Consider the following 24,294-nt stretch of genomic DNA (forward strand, 5'->3'; position numbering starts at 1 on the left):
AATTTCCAGGTCTCGTACAAGCGAAGAAGTGCAGTTTAAGTTAGTTGAAGACTCTATCAGACATGTTCAAGATGGTAAAGTATGCGTAGCCGTGTCCGCGGATCCGCGGAAGGCATGATGTTACGGATGAAGTGGGGTAAGCACAGGCACGGTGCTCAGCGCAAGCAACAGGCATCTATCATGACTGAGTGTTCCAAGTCGTATAATAATCATTCCTCATATCTCATGATCTGGAATTACCACAGATTTTGTCTAAACCGGTTTTTTTTGGCGTTACTCAAACACATTGCTTCTCTAGAGAATCGCCTTCAGAATGTCGATCTGCTCCATGACAGCACTCTTACTTGTACCACCAGTAGCGTTCTTCAGCTCTACTGCACGCTCATAGTCTAAGCACTCAACCACGTCGTCGCCTAATCGCGAGTCGATACCCTTTAGCTGCTCCAAGTTCAACTTGTCCATGGGCACATTCTCCTTCTCTGCCAAGGCGACGACACGACCAGAGATGTGGTGACCCTCACGGAATGGTACACCCTTTCGGACAAGGTAGTCTGCGAACTCTGTAGCCAGCATTTCTGGGGTGAGCGCGGCATGCATTTTGTCGGCTTGAACCGTCAGAGTTGATAGGACGCCGGTGGCGATCTGAATGGAGTCGCTGACCGTCTTGATGTGATCGATGAGAGGCTCAACAGACTCTTGCAAGTCCTTGTTGTAAGTTGTGGGTAGACCCTTGATGGTGACATACAATCCTGCCATGTGTCCGAAAGCACGGCCGCTCTTTCCCCGGATCAGCTCCAGGGAGTCTGCGTTCTTCTTCTGCGGCATCAGGGAGCTTCCTGTGGAGTAGGCGTCGGCTAGTCGCACAAAGCCAAACTCCAGACTCGAGTAGATGATCAGATCCTCCGCCCAGCGCGACATCTTAAGCATGAGGCTTGACCCCCATTGCATCGTCTCGAAGACGAAATCGCGATCTCCGACAGCATTGAGCGAGTTTGGAAGCAGGCCTTCAAATCCAAGCTCCTTGGCCATAGCATGACGGTCGATGCCGAAAGGGTTGCCAGCCAGCGCACCGCATCCCAGAGGAGAACGGTTCACACGCTTTATGACTTCGCGGAGGCGCTCGAGTTCAGACGCGAAAGCGGTGGTATGTGAGAGGATCCAATGCGACCATCGGATTGGTTGTGCCTTCTGGAGATGTGTGTAGCCGGGCATCAACACATCAATCTCAGCCTCTGCTCGCTGTACTGATGTCTTTATGAGAAGCTTCAGGTAGCCTTCTAGTGTCCTGAGCTGTTCCCTCAGCCATAACCGTAGATCTGTTGCGACTTGGTCGTTCCTGCTACGCCCTGTGTGGAGCTTTCCTCCAATATCCTTGCCAATGATCTCGCTGAGTCGTCGCTCGTTGGCAGTGTGAATGTCTTCATCATTGGCCTTAACCTCGAAGGTCTTTGACGCCCACTCCTCCTTGATCTGTGCCAAGCCCTTCTCGATGGCAGCGAACTCATCGGCGGTCAGGATGCCAGTGTTCTTGTTGGCGCGAGCAAACGCGATTGAACCGGCAATATCCTCGGCGTAGAACAGACGGTCGTACGGTAGAGAAGCATTGTACTGCTCCATGACTGGGTCAAGGCCCTCTGTACGCGTCTCAGTATCCAGTCATCGCAAGTGTTTACCGGCTCAATTGAACCATTGGTTGCACAAACCTGTGAAACGGCCTCCCCATAGCTTGTTCTCTGCTACCTTCTGTTCTGAAGCCATCTTGAGTATATTAAGAGGACAGGATTTGTGCAATTAGGTTGTGACTGTTTGCGCGTTCAAGAAAAAGATGACGCTCCGCATCGGCGGCAGGGGTGCGATAGCGCTAAATGTCGCGGGGAACTTTCCCTTGTCCCCACTTCGGCTGCCCCTCAACCATAGACTCATCACCAGGTTCACATACACAACAATCATGCATTGTCAATTGATGGATAATTCGATTTCAAGATATCTTGTCGGTTCATAAGTGATATACTGGAACATAGAACATACGCTATCGTAAGCACGACAAGAAAACAGATACCCAGTACTACTGTTTGCTTCGAACCTTATCAAAAGCTTGCTTCAAAACATCGTGAGATAAGCGACGCCAGGCGGGCTTTCTGGCAGGGGCGTCCCCGCGCAATCCAGCTTCTAACAAGCTCAAGCTGTTCGAGTGGTTCAGGTTGTGTTTGGATGGCTGCAAAGCAACATGCAACTTGGTTCCAAAAGAAGGCTCCAAAAGCTCAGAGTCCGGTGAATCACGTGTTGATGGTGACACCACGCTATCTCTTCGTTCAGGAACTTCGACGGACGAGCCTCCAGATTCCTCTCGTTCTGCTTTGGCTTCTAGGTTTCGTACAATGCTATATGTCGGCGGTGGATGAGGCGTCGGATGCACAAACCTTTGCTGACGATAATTGACGAACTTTGGTTGGTCTAGCACTGGCATCTTGGGCTTCCGGTTGAGAGATTTGTTAAATCCTGCGTTAACATCATGTAGGAGAAATTGATAGATCACTAATATCTATCATAGTTACCATGTGATATAATAAGGATCATGACAACTGCAACTATACGAGTGATGTTATTACACAATGTTGTCAAAGTGCATGGTGAGTGTTCAGGCATGAACATATCCTTCATGTTCTTTCTGGAAGTATAAGGAAGCTGTTCGTATTATTGCATGAAAGATTCCGGCGCTGCTACAGTATCGTGTCACTTGAGAGATTGAGTTATGAGGATTGTCATTATTCATTAGATATGGCGTCAACGCCAGAAAATGCTAAACAGAACAACCGTGGTATATAACTTGACCATGCAAATCGCTCGCTTGTACTCTCAATGCGCTCTAGAACTGCCATCGCAGCTCACAGTCCTCCCACAACAGCACCAAGAACACTCAGACTGAGCAAGGCTGAGACCATCCAACTCCTACCTCCACTGATCCTCATACCGGCACTAGCATATCCTCCCTCGTCATCGTTCCTCTTCGCACCAACCGCCTTATCCGTATTGAAGCAGCCAAAAATACCCATACCACTCGCGCTGTCCTTCTCGTATTCCTCCATTTTCTGTGCCAAGCAACTCTGGACGATGTCTGGAGAGTCGGTGATGCAGTACTGGAAGCAGCCGTCATTGTCTTCGGAATTGACAATGACCGGTGTTGACGATGTTGAAGGTGACGATGTGGTTGTGTCTGGAGCGGAGTATGTGGCGATGGCGTTGATGTGGCCATTACAGCATGCGTCTAGGATCGAGGAATTGGAGCCACCGACAGGTACCGCGCAGGAAGGGAGTGTGGTGGGTGGTTGGGGAACCGCGGTGAAGGGTTGGCAGGACATTGTTGCGTATGTAGCTAATTTTCGTCGAGCTTGGTTGTGAAGGATATGTGGTGTCTTCCCGGAATGAAGTGGCGATGTAAATGCAGCTCGTATTGTCGTTGGTGATAAGACACGACTTGCGCGCTGCTCGAAATGCTCTCGAGATGAGTAGATGAGAAAACTTGAAATCGATGGGAAAACTCCGTCGCTATGCTGAGACTTGACTGAAGGAAAGAAGCAAGTGAACTTGTGAATGAAACACTGAGTTGTTCACGGAACACACTCAAAAGAAAAGAACCGAATGGAATTGACGGAAGGAAAGATGACTGTTTGAGGCTGAAGAATACTGTATCATCATCGCAAAGAACAGAGCCTCATATGTACATTGCCATTTTCTAAGAATATCTCGAGTGGGTAGGCGGATGGATAGGCGGGTAGTTGACAGCGCGAGATCTAGCGTTACGCGCCGACCCACCGGCTGCGCGACGCGTTGGTTGGCTCGCAACGTCTGGTCGATTTACGCGCTAGAACCACGGGCAGATCCGAAACGATGTGTTCTGTCGTGTTTGAAACGTTCTTATGCTGGTTTAGGGTAGTCGTCATGCTTTGTTATGTCCAATAAGTGTGTTAATTTGCTGAGTACTCGGAGGTCACGTGCGAAGGATCGAACCATCCATTTCCCTTGCCGCTGCCCAAGGCAAATATGGATGGATAGATGGTGAGCAAGCCTCACTAGTGGCTGATGAGATCGAACAGAGTTGCGGCTGTGCGGATTGATTACGACTTGGGGTCCGTTTAGTGCCGAAACCCGTTGCCTGGGTATGTGAAGCTAGAGAGACGTGTTCATCTGACTGAACACACCACAGTAAATGGTGCTGAACCAGCCATGTACGTGTAGTCCATACTCGATGAATACAGCAGTCAGATCTTCCAAACCCGAGACCTGGATGTAACACGCTACCAACACCTTCTGAGGCATGGGACAGTATACGCCCTCCAGCGTAGGACCAGCTGATACAAGTAGCATTATTCCTGATCGTTTTCGTCCTCGTCTTCATGCGCGGCCGCCCATGGGCTTCTCTTGCGTAATGACACGCCTCTCCTTTCAAGAAAGAATGGTATGGGCGCTAAACAAATTGCAATTGCCATCAGCACAAGGCTTGCGTTCCTGGTGCCTACGTTCAGAAACAGATGTCTTCCGACCAGTGGAAATCCAGCGCCAGCCAGGTTACGGATGAGTCCAATGCCAGCAAGTGCTGATGCTGAGTACGTTTTATACGCGTCTTCGGTGTAAGTAAGGGTCATAAGGACTAGATTGAGCCGTTAGCGTCATATAGTTGATACCAAACGCCTGGCTGACTTACTCAGGGTATAGAATGACCATCCCCAAAACGCACTAGCGAGCACTGCAAAGAACGGATGTATGTTCGGAGTTGCGGTGAGGGCAAAGGCCAAAAGGGAAATCGGTAATACGATAGCTGCCAGCTTCGCGTAGTGCACTCGCGCCTCAGGGACGTCACGATGGCCAGCCTGGGAGACTTGTCGTTGGTAGTACCGTTCTTGAAAGATGTTCGTGATCAAGCCAAAAGTGATGCCTGCAACTATCCCTAGGAAAGAGATACCGACGCCGATGGTATCAAAGCCGTATCCGTTTGGACCGAAGATCATGTGGAATGCGCCGTTGAAGAGGAAGCTCAGGCCGTAGAGGAATCCGTTGTAAAGTGCACCGAACTGCACGATAGCCTCAGATCCCAAGAAGCGAAATGGGCGTGCGAGCGCTGTGCCGAACAACTGCTTTGGTCCTCGCTGCTTCATCTCATCCGGCACTTCCAGCTCCTCGTCCCCTGTCTGCAGACGTAACGCGTTCGCTCTTCGTAAGAGAATGACGCTATGTCTAGTCTCTCCAAGACTGTATAATGCAAAGATCATAACAAACCAGAAGCCCAAGCAGATGAAGAACATGATCCTGAATACAGCATGCCATGATCTACCTTTTGCGATAAATGAGAAAAGAACGAATCCAGTAGGACTGCCACCTGTTGCCGCCCAAAGAAACCATGACATGGCTGGCCCAGTGTCATGATGGTGGAAGAGATCTGCGATGGTGCCTCCAAAATTCGAGATCGTCGTAGATGAAAAGTAGCCTGAGAACAGGCGCAGGACTAGGAATGGACCTAATGTTTCTACGTATGTCGTTCCCAAAAGTAGTAAGAGAAAGATGCCGTAAGACACGATATAAACAGGTCTCCTTCCAAAGTACTCCGAAAGAGGAGCCAAGGTCATAGGCCCAAAAGCCAACCCAAGGACATACATGCTTAGTCCCAGAACCGCGACGCTCGGTGAGACGCCCATGTCTTTCGCAAAATCGCTCGCAGCAGGACTAAAGCCACTTGCTCCCCAGGAGACACTGAGGTCTATCGGAACAATAGCAGCGACCATCAGCCATTTTCGCGCTTTCGACCAGTTCCGCGGGTCGTCTGGGTCGTTGGGCTCGAATGTTATAACTTTGGTTGGAGGGCTCCGCAGTAGAGGCTCCCTCTCCCCCTGGAAGGAACTCATCATTGAACAAAGGTTGGTGTATCCGTACGTCCTCCCGCTGCGAAGCTTGGCTGGGTATTGTATGTTTTGACGCGTGTTGTTGTTGAATCATGTCACAGCTTGCGGGAACGATTAGTCCGATGATGACGTAATTGAAGATAGTCAGAAGGCTCGGGCCGCTGCTCGACACCTGTCACATGCTCACCATGATCTTCATTTATCGATTTACTCTACTGAGACATGGCCCCGGGATACTAACAACAGTCTGATTGAAAAGTAAATGACCATACTTTTTTTGTTCGAAATCGCGACGCCAGGCTTCCTTTTCCTACCGACCTCAGGAGCAGACGGAAAACACCATATCTAGTAACTTCTACACTGACCATCGTTTGCTTATCACCGAATGCTGTGTAACCACTCCTGACGCACTGCATGTGCTGTACCTGGGTAGCCTGCATCGTAGTACAACATCTGCAGTCATCAAGCCGACCCCGCCAAATTTACCCAGTGTCGCACACAACACCACGTAGGCTATCACAGCTGAGCATGCTGGCTTCTCCCAAGATCAGATGCTATCTACACACCTGAGCATGATGTTCATACTGGCAGTCGTCTCCACTGAAACTAAAGCTTGCGATTACGACGACCACGTTTCGTTCTTGTGATATCCCATGCCTCGTGTAATCTTGAAAGGCCATGTCTTTCCCTCATTCTCTGCTTGGGGATATTCGTCCTGATACCAACTAGCATATACCTCAAATTCTCGCAATTCTTGTACACCTGCAACACTCAATGGTGTTAACAAAACATGCTCATATGCAGCATCAACACACGGTGCCCAGATCACCATGTCTATTCTCAAATACTCCAGTCCTTCCATTTTCGAGATCTCGGACCACATCTGTGACCAGGACGAGGCGTTGTAAGGTGGATCGCCATCAAGGAAGTGACTCATCTTCCATGTCTCTTCGTATGCCCATCTCAGTCTTACGGAACGGATTGTCTGGAATAGACGGGGCGAAAGCAGGCGATGCAGGCAGAAATATGCTGTAAGGTTGGAATTCGAAATGTATTGCATCTGTAAATGTATTCTATCGCCTCGATATATCTACAACAATTTCAATTAGATGCTGCAACGAAAGTGAGTGTCATTGAACATCACTACTTACGCCATCTTACACGACTTTGGAAATCTCAAAAGCTCTTGTGCCTGACCACATCTCGTCTGGAACGGGACACGCCTGTCCCCGTCTTCACGAAGCTCAAGCTGAAGTTCTGCTCTGTCCATGACATAGGCATATACAAGCCTTCGCAGCTCCAGGGGCAGCCTTCCGAAGAAGAGCGATTGCTGCTGGGGCAATATGTTGGCAGTTGAGCCGATGTCGAAGGCATCATCCGTCTCTGCTCTTGGGTCGGGGAGACGTACATGCCACGAAGCACTAGTCTCTGCTCGCAGTCTTCTGAGGTGTTCTTCATCTGCCCGCCTTTTCTTTGCTATCATTCGTTCATAAGGCGCGACGATCACCGTCTCGATGATGTTATCCTTGAGGGCGCGCACGAGCGCCGAGGTAGATCGCATATCGGTATAGATGGAGGTTTCACTACACAGCACCTACGCAATTTGGATACATCTTGTGCTGGGTGATCTCTCATGTAAAGGCTGATGCCTGCGCTAGCCCTGGAGGTGTGGCGTAGCATGCTGGGAATATTCAAGACGGCTATAACACGGAACATATTCGACTTCCTGTGTCCATCGTAGTAGACTACTCGACGGTAGCCTATGATTACTTGCTTGGAATTGCAGAGAATCAATCGTGTACATGATAACAAGGCCGTTCCGGAAAGTAGCACATTCCTTGGTTCCGTCATGACTCGCCTAAATGAGAGGCTATTCATGGGTACCGCCCGCAAACAACGCGCGCCAGCAATCCTCCACACCCTCATGTGAAGCCACAACCACTCATAATCGGGTATTTAATATAGTCTGCTCGTGTAAACACATCTTTGGGAAGGTACGAAAGAACATGTGGGCCGGTTCGACTTTCAACAGACCCTGTCCTCGGGCGCTTTCCTACCGAAGGGCCGATTAGCGTCACTACCCCATAGCATTCTGTCCTCCTTTACCCCGGATTATGGCTGGGATCAACGAACTTGGCTTCAATTAATTTTCCCGTGTACCTGGATACGAGGTGTATAAAAATGGGGAGGCAAGTGCTCCCCAGGGCAAGCAGTGCTCGTTGGCACCTTCCATCTACAACATGCGCTCCACCGTAGCAACCGCGGCGGCGCTTTTGCTGCCTTCGACATCATGGGCTTTCCTGAACGCGAGTCAAAACAATCGAAGTCTGACTATCGCCAATGACCGGCTCGTCGCGTCGGTGAGCAAGACAAGAGGATATATTAATGTCCTCACTCTTGACGGCCAGAACCTCCTTGGGACGGAAGACGGCAACACCGGAGTTGGTCCATATCTCGACTGCTACTGCACTCCAAGTGGCTTTTGGACACCCGGTCGGGGCAGCAATGTTCAGTACCAGCTGTTCAGTGGCAATGATTCTACTGGTACCCCATATGGTGGTATTAGCATGGGCGAGACCTACGCTCCAACTGGGCAGAGGTTGGAGCAATACTGGTTTTTAAGAGAAGGGGAGACGGGCCTACACACCTTTAGTCGTGTGATTTACAACAACAAGACCACTCCGTTCTTGCGCAATCTGCAGGAGTTCCGCACATTATTCAGACCCAACCATGAACCGGCACTTTTCACACACTTCGTCACCAACGAGAAGTTTGCTGCACCTCGCCCGGATACCGAGGGTCAGGTTACTGTCCAGGACGCTACGTGGTATCTGCCCAATAAAGAGAGTCCTTATGTCGAGGGAGTAGGAGACTACTTCACCAAGTACACTTTCCAAGATACGTGGCGCGATCACAAAGCCCACGGTATGTATGCCGACGGTACCGGTAGTGCCAATGGCTCAACTTACGGCGCATGGCTCGTACACAACACCGTCGAGACCTACTTCAACGGCCCTGTTCATTCCGATCTCGTTGTCGACGGCATTGTATATAACTACATGGTCTCCAACCACCACGGCATTCAAACACCCAACATCACCGATGGCTTCGATCGTACCTTTGGACCCCAGTACTTCCACTTCAACTCTGGCGGTTCGCTCGAAGAGCTTCGAGAAGACGCAGAGCAGTACGGTCTCCGTCCAGAGTGGAATGCCGAATTTTACGATTCCATCGCAAAATACGTACCAAACCTCGTCCCAACATCTGGCCGTGGTACCTTCAATGCAAAGATCAACCTGCCTGCCGGAGCCAAGAACCCCATCGCCATCCTCACAGAAAGCGGCCACAACTTCCAAGACAACGTCTTTGACACCAAAGCATACCAGTACTGGGAGGACATCTCCGCAGACGGCGAAGTAATCATTCCTCGTGTAAAAGCAGGAGACTACCGTCTCACCGTCTACGCCGACGGCATCTTTGGCGACTACTACCAGGACGACATCTCCGTGTCCGCTGGAGAGGAAACCTCCGTATCAGCGACATGGATCCCCGAATCCGCAGGCAAAGAACTCTTCCGTATCGGCACCCCTGATAAATCTTCTGGTGAATACCGCCACGGCTACGCTCAATCCTCCACGAAACCTCTCCTCACAGAAGAATACCGTCTCTACTGGGGCGCATACGATTTCGTCGACGAGTTCCCCGAGGGTGTGACGTACAAGGTTGGTCAGGACGATGAGTCTCAGGCACTCAACTACGTCCACTGGGCTGTCTATGGCGGAAAGGCGAACTACAAGCGCCCAGTACCTGTGCCCGATCATCCGTATAACTGGACTATCTTGTTCGATACACAGGCGAAAGAACTGAGTAACAGGACTACTGCTACGTTCACTGTGCAGCTTGCTGGTGCGAAGACGGCAGCAGGAAATACGGATGTGTTCAACGCAAGTGAGCCGTACTCGAATCTACCTTTTACCGTCAATGTGAACGGCAAGGACCTTGAGCCGTGGATCATTCCGTAAGTTCCCCCGTACATTATATCTCGAAATTGTTACTAATTGAGATTTCAGATACAACCAATCCTCATCTTGCGCTGTCCGCTCAGCAGTCATCTGCTACAATCTCGCACACAAGTTTCTTTTCCCGACTTCTATGCTGAAGGACGGTGAGAACAGTTTGATACTGAGCCTACCGTACAACGGGACGAACTACGAGAGTGCGTTGTTGCCCGAGTCGGTGTATGTACAACATGATGCGATGAGATTGGAAGTGAAGTAGTTAGATCAGTAGACAGGAATAATTGTATCATGATTATGACGTGTTCTAGAAGCTCAGCAATAACACAACTCCATAATATGCACCGCTAAATGTACACCTTCTGTTTCTCTTCATCGACGTTGTCCTCAGACTGCCATTAAGCAACCTCCTCAACCATCCTTCCACTGAATGGCTTCTGGGTCCCCTTCTGCATGTCCCCGGCGAATATGGTGCCAACGGGAGCCTGAAGCCACTCGTCAGGAACGGCGAGCTGAGTTCCCTTGGCATTCTGGATGTAGCGTGTGAAGAGCGGGTTTGCGCGCTCAGGCTCGTGTTCGATCTCTTCTCCATCTTCGTCCACATTCATCATAGATTTGCGGCCACGTTTTGGAGGCTGTTTCTTGAGGAGACGGTTGATAGTGTCGAGCTGGAGATGGAGGTTAGTAGCTGTTTCTTCAGATGATGTGGAATGGTGGACGAACCTTTTCTTCTTCATTCCTCTTCTCGCTGAGATTCTTCCTCCGCCTTGCCATCTCAGCCCTTCGCATGGCGTGTTCTTCAGCTGTGAGGTGCTTCTTCTTCTGTGCCTCGTTGGAGAGTGCCAGGAGTGCGCCGTCGCCTTCTTCATTGATGAGAGCGCGTTGTCGCTTCGTCATCTTGGTGACATCAGGGGTCTGGTCGCGGCTGGCATCTTCGTCGCTGTCCATGTCCTCATCCATATCTCCACTAGGTGTGACACCCATGTCGTCGTCTTCCTCGCCCTCAGCATCCTCGTCTTCGCCTTCTGCGTCTTCCTCGTCGAGGTCGGAGTCGGGATCGCTGAGGTCGTCGTCATCGTCGTCGTCCATGGCCATTTCCTTGGCCTCAACTTTGTCTTGTGCTTTTGTGAGTTTTATCGCTGGCGCTGGTTGGACGGGGATTCCTCTGTTCGCGTTTACGGTGATTCGGGGCGCTGGTGTGTCCTCCATATCGTCGTCTTCGTCCCCTTCGGCGTCCATGTCCTCATCCTCGTCGCCTTCAGCGTCTACCTCGTTCTCGTCTGAGTCGTCGTCCACGTCCATGGCATCGACCTCTTCGGCGTCGTCGTCGTCATCTTCGTCCTCATCGTCGCTGTCGATTTCCTGCACTACACGACTACTCCGTGAAGCGCGTTTGCCCGCGACTATGTTATTCCTGCTGACGCCTGCCTTTGGCACAGCCCCGCCGGTGGCCTGTCTGATCTTGTTGGGCGATGACTTGACGGTGAGGTGTATCGACTGGCGCGTCTCTTCGGGCGAGGAGCGCTGTATGACGGCAGCAGCAGGCGACTGGTTCGCAGTGCCGCGACGTGGGCGGGTCGAGGAGGCGGTAGGGGTGGCACTGGAGGGTGTTAGAGGAGCTGGAGGTGCGCGCGACCGTAGGCGAGGCATGATTGTAGCGGCGTATGGGGAGAGCAGAGCAGGACCGGCAAAAGCGGGAGAAGGCAGATAGGAAGGATTGCGACGGCGTCAGATAGCCCGTTCGTATCTCCGTACCGCTGACGTCGCGCAGGGATGTGCAAGCGGGTGGCACAGAGGTGGTGGTGCAGAGAGGGCCTTCTTGGGTCGCAGTTGCTCTTTGGGGATGATGTACTCGACGCGCTGCCCTTGGCGATGGGTGCAAGTCATTCGCTCGCCTTGTCAGCCACATACCTGGTGCTGTTTCCTCTCGCATCCCATCCGTCGCCCTCGGATTCGTCATATTCGGTGCTTATGCGTCGCATCCGTTTGGCCGCGCGATCTGCCATGTTTATGATTGGCACAGGGATATTCTGAAGTGTTGGTGTTATTCCAATTGGTAGGTGCGACGATTTTACGCGTGTTGGTCTTCGGCCATGTTCTAACCTTCAGATGGAGATTCGCCGGGATCTTCCCCAGGTGTCGGAAACAAGCTAGCGTGGGCCCGTCCCAAAACATGTGAGACGCCAACAGTGCTCTCTCGCCTCATCACATTATCACGTTCATAGCAGTGCATGAGAGAGACACGTGTTTCAGGCGAATTTATATAATCATTATCGTTATACTCAATTAGATGGAAGGACTACCTCGAGACGCTATCCAGACCGACAGTTCCCGGTTTAACCCCATACAGCCTTGATGGTCTCCTCAAAACCCTCCTTGGGCACACCCAGCTTATCGTTCCACAGACCCGCCGATGATAGGTCACCTAGTTGATGCTCCTTGGCAAATGTGGCACCCTGGATCAAGTACGGGATGCCGCTATGGTCTCCCGACTGAAGCTTAGCACGCCCTTGCTCGATGTGCTCCTTCGCGCTGGCCTTTTTGACAGTCCACTTCGCACCAGTGACCTTCTCTGCCGCAGCCAACACCTCGTTCTGCGTTGTCTGGAATCCACTGACGTATACGTATTGGTTCTTGGTCAGATCTGCGTGCTTGAGTGCCTTGACGGTTGTAATGCCAATCTGGTGGAGGTTGGTCGCCGAAAAGACGGCCTCACCATCGTCAAAGATGGTCGCAGTCTTAGAGGAGCCGTCAAAGCCCAGGAAAGCGACCTTGAGGCCCCAGTCGAAGAAAGGACCGGTGATGATGCTGGTCCAGCTAATCTCCTTCTCCTTGCTCTTAAGGTAGTTGACTGTGCCAAACTTGGCCTCAAAGACAGGCACAATGTCGCGAGTGCGCTTGTCGGGCGTGTTGCTGCCGTACTCTGAAGGAAGGAAGCGCTTCACTCCCGCTGCAATGGCGGCATCGATCAACTTGTTCTGATCTCCCAGTGCCATACCACCAACAAGTGAGACAACGGCATCTTGGCCCTGGAATGCCTCCTTTAGGCTGTCGTGGGAATCGTAGTCTGCGCGGATGACCTTGACACCTGAGGGGAAGGTAGACTTTGACCCTTGGCGGGAAAGGACGGTTGTGTTGAAAGAGGACTCCTTGAGGAAAGCGTTCAAGATGGAGGGACCGAGGTTACCACCCGCCTAATGTTGTTAGTCCATGCGTACACGAGCAGTTTGGGAGAGATGCATACTCCAATGATGATGACATTCTTGATGGCTGCCATGTTGACGTGTTGGTGTTAATGTGTGAATAGATTCGGTGTGTTATCTGACTATAGAGTGTAGAGTAAGTTGAAGAACTGGATATCGCTGAGTTTGTGATTCATTAAGGTGATGAAGACGACGTCTTATATATGTCGCGACGAAGACGTGATTATGCAGACCTATGATGCAGGTACAAGGCCCCACATCCTCAGTTCCTCACTTTCCGCGTTGCTTTCAAACCCGCGCTTTACAACCGCTATGCTTTGCTAATGCACGCGTAGACTAATGGCGTACCTGAAGCTTGTCTGCGACAAGGCATCCCTGCATGTGATACTACCGTTGGTCGGTAGTTGGGTAGACAGTCGGAGCGACTCGAGTCTTCCGCTATGTCGCTCCTCGACGAGCAAGAATTGTTGCTTTGGAGTCTGACTACTACCAGCTTTCTTTTGCGCTGGTCATTGAGAGTCAGTTTAGTTTGGTACACGGTATGGTTGGAGCAGCTTTGGAGCACGTCACTCTCCAGAAGCTTCTCTGCAGGCGCAGCACAGCTCGAGACCCTGTCGCTTGACATCGGTACCGTAGTTACACCGGAGCTATCATGCCACTGAACCAGGTTGGATGCAAGGAAAAGGACGATGTTGTTGGGTGTGCTTAGCATATCGCGCGGAAACTCACCGTCGTGCCAAGACGCTAACCAACCTTGGACATTGAGTAATCGAAGTTGTCCCTCTTGCTACTTTGCGCCGTCTCCATCAAATCACAAACGCGAAAACCGATCGTGCATTAAACTACTTTGATTACAAAGCCAGGCTTTTTGCACTGCCTGATTACTGTGTACATACCTTCACAGCTTATGACGGCCGCAAAGTCAGTCTTCATCATTCAGGCTCATTTGGTTCTCGCTCAGGACCCATTCCATATGTACCAAGTCGAGCTCTTCAAGATCGATCACCATTTCACCAAACCACCCTGTCTCACTGTGACGAACTTTTCCCTGATATGCTGGGTCACCGAAGCATCCTCACCCCACTCACGCAAGCTCGCGCTCCAGGCTTGCTCCAGCCATTTCATCGTTTTCTCTCCCTGGCACAGATTTTGGTAACATTTCGCAATATCCTGCATCACATAGATCGCACATTTATCCCTATACCCTGGCTCAACCTTACCGACATCTTCTATCTCTTGTCCAACCACGGAGAAACATATGGTTAAGGCTTCTGCCCATTGACCCAACTCCATAAGAAGATTCTCGAATTCTCTCGCTGCTCTCCTTGCATTTTCGGAGTGCATGCCAAATTGAGTGCGCGCGAACTTGAAGAGCTGACGCCCGGCATTATATGCGGCTTGGTGATCTCCTTTACGGCGAAGTAGCCTAACATTGGCTGCCTGTGCCCGGAAGCATACAGGATGCGTCGGTTTTAGTGCGGTGTCCAGTTCTTGCAACATACATAGCCATGCGGTATCAGAAACTTCGCTTCGCTCGAGATGCTCGAAAAGATGTGAAGCTACGATAATCAACGTATGGTTTTTTGGAAACATGGTTGCAAAGAAATCGACTAGAAACCCGAGTATGTCACCACGGAGGCGGGGCTCAATGCTAGTGTTGGCCAAAGAGAGTGTAGTGAGCATCTCGAAGATTGATCGTAGCGGATTCGTGAAGAATTGGTAAGGATCCTTGATGGCAGTGTTACAGGCACTTTGAAGAAGCTCAAAAGACTGTGCTAATGAACCAATTTTGCGCATATAGATACTGCGCCCTATCTCATGCCAGAACGGGAAGTGCTCATCAATACCGGAATATGCTTCCGCTTCGCCAGAGTCCGAGGTTGCCAGAGTCACCTGTCGAATAGCGTGTGTAATCCTGTCTACACTATGTAATTCAGGGTCGACCTGTCGGATAAAAGAGGGGGCAACGAGCAAGCTAACATCAGCGGTTGGACTTTTCGTTGTAAGGGCACTGCTATCCGAGAACACACAACGGTTATACGTTAATGCGCTGGACACACAGTCGAAGTTCCATCCGGACGGTTCCACAAATGGTAGCGAATTGACAATGGTCGCGTTATCATTCTGGGTAGTCATTCCAACAAGACTTGTCTCCGGAACATTTTCGAGAAAACATGAGGGTTCAAGCGGGCAGCCAGACCTGGTCGGAAGATCAACTCTGTCATCGCTGTCTGCACGTTGAGCATCTCGGTTATGTTCTTCAGTCGAGAAAGTACGCAAATCGAGGTCAGTTGTTCGGTTTATATCATCGGTTATAGTTCGTTTTCCTCGTCCTTTCCGAATGGCCCATTTGTTGTCAAGCCTGTACTTATACATCCGGACACTATAAACTCACGCTTAGCTGGGACCTCCAAAACACCTGCTAAGAATACCTGGGTAGCTATGAGAGACTTTCTCGGTTCAAAGTCACCTACCTTGCTTTGAAATGATGATCAGTCTGCATAATAGCCCTGACCTCATGGACTGTGTACCGACGATATAGCAACATGATGCGCTCTCGTTGACATTGCCATTCAGCCTCGGTAGGGCCTGCCGCCTTGGAGCGTTGATTATCCATTTCAATATTGAGTATCATTAGCTTGGACAAGAAGACGGCATGCTAAGCTTGGAAACGAGAAAAACCTAGATGTGCAACCGTTAGACTACACATTGATCAGCACACTTCAAGGTTTGTATATGTCAAGATGTTGTAAGTAAAAGACACCTGCTGTGACCGTGTCATACTGTGAGAGGAGATCACACGACAGCTTCTTCGTGTTTGAGGTAATTTACTGCTGGTTCAACTGCCAATCGGTAAGGTTGCATACGTACACATGCAATTGGTGCACGACTAGCACAGCCTCGAACCGAGAACAAAGGTTCGTATATGCACAACACTGGCAAAGAACAATGCATATTTGCCTCACTATCCGCAGATCTTGTATGGTCTGGGAAGAGATGGCCGTCATGTGGACGATACATACAACAATAAAACGGGGCAAAGGTTGGGCTCCAAGTGCATAGACAATGCATAATGTGGCGCAAGCCTACAGCGAAGGAACAAAATCAGTCCGCATTTGTACACCGGTGAACTTTTATGTGCCAAGAAAGACAGTGCATGTAGGAGTACGAACCACAGCTCAGTAGGTGACTGCACAGTTGTACTGCGATGGCCAGCTGGACGTGCATTCAGGTGTCGACCAACAGGCTGTTTCGTAGTATCTCAAAACTGGCTACGTAGCCGTCACCAAGAATCAAATGGTATTGGAGCAGAGCAAAACTGCTGTGTAACTTGAGACCTGGCGGTAAAGATAGGCAGCAACGGTGGGTGGTAATGGTAGGTGCTAGCTCAATTTATCAGGTGTTCTAGTATATCTTTACAACATATATATCTTGCATAGCCTCGAGATTTCTGAGCAGAACAATCATCTCTCTCGAACTCTCAGTTCAACTCTTCACAACTTCCTTCGTGTTCTGCCAACAACAAAAAACGCCTTCTCTTGCAAAGTCTCTGCTTTCGATCATGGATCACCTACCCACGCCTATCGATGGACAACATCCACGTGTTCAAATGTACGCCGAAGCCAACACTACATTTCTTCCAGAACAGTTCTTTACGTTGCCGAGTGAATGGGGCTACGAAAACACGCTCGAACTTGTGGAGCTTGGGCTCGGCAGCAAGATAAAGGACCGGAAAGTCAACGAGTTTCTTCAATCTTGGCTCTTTTTTGCTCTGCTTGCTCAGATTCTGAATCGCCCTATTGAAAACGAGAAGTTCCGGTATGGCACGTCGGGGGTCCACACCGAACCTCTTTCAAAAATGATCAAAGACGCGGTTCAGGAAGAGCGAGCAGAAACCGAACTCAAGGCAACATCACGCGACGTTCGTTTTCAATGGTCAGAGGGCGCAGATGACAAGAGTCTTCATGGGGTAAGCCGCGTGCAGAAGAACAGATGGTTCAGAGCAAACATGGCACTCGAACAAGCAAGCCGATTCATCTCCAAGCACTGTTCCTACAAGCGCCTCGCCGAAGACGGGCAGCCGACAGTCGATCTACCATCTCCACTTATGGATGAAGAGATTGCGGAGCCTCGCGCTAACGAGCTGTTGGTCTTATCCATTGCAATACTTGGCGAGACATTACAACAAGCACGCCCTAGAGCGGTCTCTCTCAGCCAAGGCCCATTGCAATTCTTTCGAGACCATGACGACAAGGAGACGACGTGGGGTTACAGCCCATTTTGTCGGAAGACTATGAGACAGAGTGGATATTGCCCGTTGGAGATACGTCGAATGGAGTCTTCTATTCCATCCTTGAGCATTCTCTACTACGCCTGCTTTATCAAGAAGCATGGCAGAACAACACATTCGACGAAGTGCACAGTATCTGCATGTAAGAGCGAAGGCCACAGACTCGATCCGCTGCATATGAAGGCTTCCTGTCAACAAGAGAACTCTAGGCCTTTCTGTAAGCTAACGTACATTGAAAACCGCGAGACAAGGCTGAAGGAAATGATCGACAAAGGAGAAATACCTCTGGTCAGGTTCACGGCGGGAAATCTGGAGCTTCAAGGGTACTCTTTGAAGAAAGAATTACCTCGGTTTGGAGTAATGTCACATTCATGGGAGGAGGCCATCGTGCACAGCAAACGTGACGATTCAGGCGGAGACGATCGCAACATGCTCGAGTGTCAGGTTGAGACGCTGCAGAAAACCTTCAACAAAATCCACTCGGGGAGTGCCGTCATTACTTCCCAAGACAATATTCCTTTTTATGTGGATGTGTTGTGCATGCCAAAACAACCAACGGCCCGCGCAAAGACGATCAACCAGTTGAAACACATCTACCACAGGGCCTTTGCGGTCCTGGTATGGGATAGGAACTTGCTCGAAAGACAATTTTCTGGAGACATATTCGAAACCAGCATGCGGATTCGCGCTGGCGATTGGATCACTCGACTTTGGACATTTCAGGAGATTATCCTAGCACAGAATGGTGCTATTCACATTGCCTTTGACAAGGAAAACACTATCAGTGTCAGCGATATGCAAAAGAAGCGGGTAAAAGTTCGCGAGAATCTCATGGACAGCCACCACTACGTCCGAAGAGCAGGGCATCCTTTCAGTAAAGCAATAAGAGATCTTCGGAAGAAGCCCGATCACCGCGTAGAGCGAGCATGGGAAGCTGTACAATATCGACAGATCAGAAATGCCGACGATGAGACCATTGTTCTTGCCAGCGTTCTTGGGATGGATGTCCTCACCATCCAACAGATCGATGAAACTTCCACGGATCGAGACAAGATCGCCGACGAGCGAATGGCAGAGTTTCTCCATATGCTGGATGAAACACCAGGGCTTGGCATACCATCAGGTCTCATCTTCCTTCCTGGATCCAAACTATCCATTAAGGGCTTCGAGTGGGCACCATCCACATGGCTCACGAAACACTTGCATCCTCATAGGCTACTCAGCCCTATTGGACAAGCAGCCACGCTTATGAGAGACGGTGCTCTCGTGCGATTTCCAGGCATTCTACTGCATTGTCCTAACAAAGGAGTTGAACAATCAACATTCTGGTTTCCAGTGCATGAAAGCATGCACAAATGGTTCAAAGTGAAGGTCGATGTTAAGCCAGAAAGGTGGGCGCAATTCTGGCAGCGTGCCAGCTGCCCAGATGATCCAGAGCCCGCAATAATCCTGTGCAATGGAGATGCGCGAAACAAATGGGGAGTTGGTGTGTTGGTAAAATCCAAAGGATTTCTGAAGAAGGGCGAGATAAGGCTTGTTGAGCTCTTGTCTAGGGTCTGGATCCGTCTCGAGACAAACCCCAAAGTCATCAGCGATTGGATCTCAAATATGCAAAAACATAGCGATCATGTCATGTTCGGAGAGAGGTTGGGCGTTCAGCAGGAATGGTGCGTAGGGGGGAGGCCCGCGGTGACGCCGTGTGACAGCAGTACGGCACAGTAGATGATGTACATACCAGCAACGATAGTGGTCTCTCTATGATAGTCGTAGGAGCGATTTTCACATACCCCTGCTTTCTCTGTACGGATCTGCTCGAGATGATAACTGAAAGTGCTGTGTTCTGAACACGTCCAGCCTTTAGGATCCCGAGGTCGTCGTGATGCGACGCGTATGCACGTCTCAAATTACTCATGTCATAGGAACTTTTGTCGTAAGGCTGCTGCTTCGTGTTGGCAGTGGTAATGATGGCTAATGGATGGCGTAGTAGCTGGAGAAGTGAGTTCAGGCATTTGGGGGCGGCTGCTATGCGTCTGGGCCCTTCCAATACACAAATTGCAGTGCCTTTATCTTCTTTTTCTCAGACTGTGAAGAAGTGTCTGAGTATCAGTGGTGCAGTTATACAGGTGGTATCCAAGTGATTGAGACTATAGAAGATGGAGGTATCATAACTTCTTGAGATGTCCGAATGCCTTCTTTCGATCATAATTCAGAGAAATGGTTGAAATCGATAAAATATAATAATTGCTAGCGCTTAAAAACAGACACGATTGCATCGCAGATTTCATTGTCCTTCCCACCTGCCTTTCGAATTCATTCCCCAGTCCTCGCCAGAATACTGCGTCACATCGCAGAGCACCCTACAAATAGGCAGCAGGCGTTGGCATGGAACAGGTCAAGTTGCAACGAATGACCCCGCCTTAAGTGTTGTTCACTGTCTTCAGTTTCTCTCATCTTCGACACTCACCTACATTCTCACAGCGACACTCACCCACATTCTCACAGCAACACTCACCCATATTCTCACAGCAACACTCACCCACATTCTCAGAGCAGCAACTACAGAATCACTACCACACTTAGGTTCGCGCACCTAGATTAGTGAATTCTGGGCTTCGCGTAGCGATCAACATGAAGTAACTATGCCTCGCGACTCGGGAGTTTTCTCGTTATAACTAACACGCATAGCCCGAGCGACACAATTATCCAGCTAGTAGTCGCGCGATGCGTTGGCGAAATAGAGCGTCTCAACGTTCACTGTGGTGTTCTTTGCAAAAGCTCAAAGTTCTTTCAAAATGCTATGAAGCCAGAATGGACCGACACGCAAGCGGGACCGAATGTCATTGATCTTTCAGACAATCCCGTGGACGCAGTCAGTGATTACGTTAAATGGTTGTACTACGACACGATACCAAACAAGCAGTATGAAGCAGTCGCAGATACCCGCGAAGAGAAAGCCGAAGAAGCGGAAAAGGTCTTTGTTGCGCTTGCAAAATCATACGTCTTTGGAGAAAAGATTATTGATGTAAGGTACAAGAACGCGGTGTTGCAGACAATATCCACAGCGCAGAAGTTGTTTGACTGGAGCATGGGACCGGAGAGTGTTAAGATCGTTTACGAAGGCACCCCTCCACAATCTCCACTTCGACGCTTGATCGTTGAGAATGTTGCGTACATCGCGCATGAAGACTCAAAAGAAAGTGTTAGCTGGATGCAATTCTTGAATGAATATCCTGAAGACGCTAAGGCTGACATGCTGCAAACCATGGTAAAGGTACGTCCGTCACGTCCTGACTCCAGTCCTGGCGTCGTATCGTACCTTGAGGAAGAGTAGTTTCAGGCTGTCTCCTCTAGAGGATTGTCGAAAACTCTAGAATAGCACAAACACTGGATTAGAAGTACCCCAATTAGGGAGTAATGAACCGCTGTTATTAGAAAGCAAAATCAAAGCCCAATGTCAAAAGCCTGTTTACACAACCTCAGCAACCTCTTTCTACTCCTCGTTAGGCAACACGCCCCATCGATCGTAAAACCTCCTCTCCACCTCATTACACAGTACGTCATTCGCCTGGTTGATCTCCGCCATCTTTTCAGTCGCTTCTTTCTGTTCCTGCTCAGTGCGGCGATCGGAGTGCCATCTCAGACTTAAAGCTCGATGCGCTTTTCTAATTTCAGCCGCTGTAGCATTTCGGGTAACACCGAGTACATTGTATAGATCTGTGGTTGGCTGGGCACCTTCTGGTCGTGGAGGGACAGGACGACAAGGTGATGAAGGTCGTCCGGTGTAGGGGTATGAGGGAGGTGTTCGGTCACGGGAGTTATTGGATGATTCAAACGCCGAGTAGAACGTAAAGCGGGGCGGTGGTGGTTGTCGTCGGGTGTAGAAGACAGAAGGACGAGCACCAGAGCAAAATGAGGGCCGAGAGTCGGTAGTACGCGAATCAGGAGACGCGTAGGGTTCAAAGTTGTCTGGTACTGGAGGATATGAAGAGTAAGTCGAGGCCGACGCGTAAGAATCATAGGCTGAAGGTGGCTGGCGGTCTTCCGTGGTGTAATAAGACTCACGGGGTGGATGAGTACGAGGACGGTAGGAAGACTGGTGAGGTGGCACAGGCCTATTATGGCTTTGAAGGTATCCACAAAACCTACCTTGCAATTCTGGGGCGTTATTTCGGTAGTCGTAGGGAGAAGGAATGTATTCTGGTGCGCGAAGACCCGGTCCACTCCGATTCTGCTCATGCTGCTCACGCGTACCCCCAAAGAAGCTAGGAATACCGTCCCTCATCTCAGAAATGTGATCGAAACTGCCATGACTGTTTCTAAATCTCGAACCCGATAGACATTCGACATGCCTAAACAAGTTATCCTCATAGGACAATGGGGTAGAAGAGTACCGAGGTCGTGATCTACTATTTTGAAATACCTCTTCTAGATATGCTGTAGTGGTCAAAGACATTTCTGCGTTGTGGATTCGTTTGATGTACTCGAGGCTACGTTCTGAGGCTTCGTTAATGGTACAGCCTTCATTGCGGCAACAGATGTAGTAGGATTCTCGGAGCTGCTCTTCTTCTGCGGGTGTGACCATGGCTGTTGAGTAAGAGATCAGTCCCTGGAAAAGAGAGGTCTACTAGGTGATCCAAGCCATCAGACGGGAAAATTTTGGTTAATGTGTAAAAATCTAACAGTGGGCTAGTCTGGCCTCTTATGTGGTCGACGGTGCATTGTGAGGACCAATGCTGCTTCACACAACAACACCCTCGTGAGCGGTTCGGACGATCATTGTAGTCACACTTGACTTGGCTCAGTGCATGGTTCAAGTGAAGGGATCTAACACTGGATATAGCAGCTTCCCATCACCCTTCGGTGGTAGTATCGTTGTTCTGCATGCGTTGTATACACATATCGTACATGCCTCAACCTCTCCTCACATAGGCACTGGTGTTAAATGTCCATCTTTATCGTACTTCGCCTTGAAGAACGTATAACTCAATGTGACCGTCTCAATACCCTTCATATTGATGTCCTTTGTAAACTCCGGATCGATGTAGAAGAAGACTGGCATATCCACTGTTTCTCCTGCATTCAGTCTCTGCTCCTCAAAGCAAAAGCACTGAATCTTGCTAAAGTACGGGGCGACCTGTCCAGGCGTAACAGAATAGGTGGCTACGCCAATGATGTCTTCCGCTGATTTGTTGGTTGCAGTATAGAAGGCGAGGGCAGTTTCGCCTGGGAGTACACGGACTTCGCGTTGTTGGGGAACGAATTTCCAAGGCAGGACGTCAGATACGGAGCCATTGAACGTTATTCGGATACGTGGGTGGGATTCTACGGGCTTAAGACGTTCGGAGGGATCGACGGACGTATCGCCGCCGTGGGCTGCTGACTTTATGGGCTGGCCTCCCCAGCCAGTCTCCTGGCAGATCTAAAGAGCGAATTAGATTAAGAGTTGTAGACGAGACAATGATCTAAAGCCGCACCATCTTGTAGAACGGCACTGAGCCATAGCTTAGCGCTGTAAAGCCTATTATTACACTGAAGACATAGTTCCTAGACTATCGTCAGCAATTGCGCCCCTATTGAATGAAGGTATACGCATACATGACTGTCCGATTCTTTATCTTATACTGCGCATGCATCTGGTCCATTCTTGGCACAGTGCCATGCTGCCGCGCAGGTTTTGTAGTATTCAACCATCTCTGTGCGGTAAAGGCCGGGTTGCGAGCGCGCGATATTCTAGTGATCGAGCGAGAGCATGCTAAGCAAGTCCAGGAGCCTAGCGACCGTGAAGGTAATTGTCGGAATGGCGATGCGACAGACATATTGTGTTGTAAGAGTCAATGTTCCAATCGAGGAAACCTCGGTGGAGTGATGAGCAATGGACCCCGAAGTTCGCCGCGGGATTTAGCCCGATTGGGAACGCGTCTCGGAGCGCAAAAGTTACCACCTGAACGCGAACGTCATCTTCGATGCTCCCAACGCAAACATTTTTCCTGCGAACACCCTTCCTTTCACTGCATCTCTAAGAGTCGCGATTCTCACCTGTCAAGACACGATGGTGGAAGTCCTCTGCGGCGTCTGTGACGCAGAGCCCAAGAAGTACAAGTGCCCGACTTGCGCGCTCCCATAGTACGACACCATCTGCAGCCTCTCAAACATAGACAATTCTAATTACGAACAGCTGTTCACTATCATGTTTCAAGACACATAAAACAACGCATTCCGACACCACGGAGGTCGCACCGAAACCAGCAGAACCGGTTCTTCCGCAGCCACCACCACCCGCCCCGATACCACGATATCTCAAGCAGCGCACCGATTTCTCCGTCCTAGCAACAAACCCGAAATTCCAAACACTACTCAAGACTCACCCGATGTTACTGGCCTCCCTCCAACGCGTCTACGCCAAGACTATAAAACCAGATCCTGAGGATGAAAAGCGGCGGCGCATGCTAGAACGAAACGCTTTCCGAGGTCGGGGTACACGAGGGAGAGGCCGAGGGGGAAGAGGTGGTTGGAATAGATCGGAAGATAGGCAAGAAAAATGGACTCAGAAGAAGGGCGATAAGGATGGGATGGCCGAGTTGAAAGGGATAAGAGACGGGCAGGGGAAAGAGGGAGAACAAGATGCCATGGCTGAGTTTGTTGGTTTAGTTGAAGAGATATTTGGGAAGCATGAGAAGGATTCGATGGAAGAGGTATGATGGATGGGCTGTAGTACCAGGATGTCACAACATTACACGGACGAGGCAGGCTACATCAACGGCCAAAATGTACAGCGGAGCCCGCTAGCGAAATGCAGCTTCGATGACAAGCTGGATGCTAGGGATTTTCTTCCTACATCTCAAGATCCGACCAAAACCTGGTATCGATACGTTGGATCTTAAGCCCAAATG

At 50.1% G+C, this 24,294-nt stretch overlaps 9 protein-coding genes across 9 annotated transcripts; 3 read left to right on the forward strand and 6 right to left on the reverse strand.

Annotated features, from left to right (window-relative positions):
* Positions 1-294: 294 nt before the first annotated feature.
* J4E82_006478 (uncharacterized protein) lies at positions 295-1,758 on the reverse strand (the record flags this gene model as incomplete). The annotated part of the gene is made up of 2 exons (XM_051732735.1): positions 295-1,634; positions 1,704-1,758. 2 exons carry the CDS (start codon positions 1,756-1,758, stop codon positions 295-297), a joined length of 1,395 nt encoding a protein of 464 aa, XP_051587504.1.
* A 1,127-nt stretch (positions 1,759-2,885) lies between these two features.
* J4E82_006479 (uncharacterized protein) lies at positions 2,886-3,359 on the reverse strand (the record flags this gene model as incomplete). The annotated part of the gene is made up of 1 exon (XM_051732736.1): positions 2,886-3,359. One exon carries the CDS (start codon positions 3,357-3,359, stop codon positions 2,886-2,888), a length of 474 nt encoding a protein of 157 aa, XP_051587505.1.
* Positions 3,360-4,364: 1,005 nt separating this feature from the next.
* J4E82_006480 (uncharacterized protein) lies at positions 4,365-5,900 on the reverse strand (the record flags this gene model as incomplete). The annotated part of the gene is made up of 2 exons (XM_051732737.1): positions 4,365-4,648; positions 4,703-5,900. The coding sequence occupies 2 exons, from the start codon at positions 5,898-5,900 to the stop codon at positions 4,365-4,367; spliced, it is 1,482 nt and encodes a 493-aa protein (XP_051587506.1).
* A 2,234-nt stretch (positions 5,901-8,134) lies between these two features.
* On the forward strand, positions 8,135-10,172 carry J4E82_006481 (uncharacterized protein; the record flags this gene model as incomplete). The annotated part of the gene is made up of 2 exons (XM_051732738.1): positions 8,135-9,912; positions 9,965-10,172. 2 exons carry the CDS (start codon positions 8,135-8,137, stop codon positions 10,170-10,172), a joined length of 1,986 nt encoding a protein of 661 aa, XP_051587507.1.
* A 136-nt stretch (positions 10,173-10,308) lies between these two features.
* J4E82_006482 (uncharacterized protein) lies at positions 10,309-11,560 on the reverse strand (the record flags this gene model as incomplete). The annotated part of the gene is made up of 2 exons (XM_051732739.1): positions 10,309-10,578; positions 10,634-11,560. The coding sequence occupies 2 exons, from the start codon at positions 11,558-11,560 to the stop codon at positions 10,309-10,311; spliced, it is 1,197 nt and encodes a 398-aa protein (XP_051587508.1).
* Positions 11,561-12,246: 686 nt separating this feature from the next.
* J4E82_006483 (uncharacterized protein) lies at positions 12,247-13,187 on the reverse strand (the record flags this gene model as incomplete). Its single annotated transcript, XM_051732740.1, has 2 exons — positions 12,247-13,104; positions 13,155-13,187. The coding sequence occupies 2 exons, from the start codon at positions 13,185-13,187 to the stop codon at positions 12,247-12,249; spliced, it is 891 nt and encodes a 296-aa protein (XP_051587509.1).
* A 3,488-nt stretch (positions 13,188-16,675) lies between these two features.
* Positions 16,676-19,126, forward strand: J4E82_006484 (uncharacterized protein; the record flags this gene model as incomplete). The annotated part of the gene is made up of 2 exons (XM_051732741.1): positions 16,676-17,259; positions 17,800-19,126. The coding sequence occupies 2 exons, from the start codon at positions 16,676-16,678 to the stop codon at positions 19,124-19,126; spliced, it is 1,911 nt and encodes a 636-aa protein (XP_051587510.1).
* A 906-nt stretch (positions 19,127-20,032) lies between these two features.
* On the forward strand, positions 20,033-20,735 carry J4E82_006485 (uncharacterized protein; the record flags this gene model as incomplete). Its single annotated transcript, XM_051732742.1, has 2 exons — positions 20,033-20,037; positions 20,090-20,735. 2 exons carry the CDS (start codon positions 20,033-20,035, stop codon positions 20,733-20,735), a joined length of 651 nt encoding a protein of 216 aa, XP_051587511.1.
* A 1,590-nt stretch (positions 20,736-22,325) lies between these two features.
* On the reverse strand, positions 22,326-23,220 carry J4E82_006486 (uncharacterized protein; the record flags this gene model as incomplete). The annotated part of the gene is made up of 3 exons (XM_051732743.1): positions 22,326-22,823; positions 22,879-22,948; positions 23,000-23,220. 3 exons carry the CDS (start codon positions 23,218-23,220, stop codon positions 22,326-22,328), a joined length of 789 nt encoding a protein of 262 aa, XP_051587512.1.
* Positions 23,221-24,294: the final 1,074 nt, after the last annotated feature.

Source organism: Alternaria postmessia, assembly GCF_024291825.1.
Source record: "Alternaria postmessia strain BMP 2775 chromosome Unknown scaffold_38, whole genome shotgun sequence".
NCBI classification, from domain to species: Eukaryota; Fungi; Ascomycota; class Dothideomycetes; order Pleosporales; family Pleosporaceae; genus Alternaria; species Alternaria postmessia.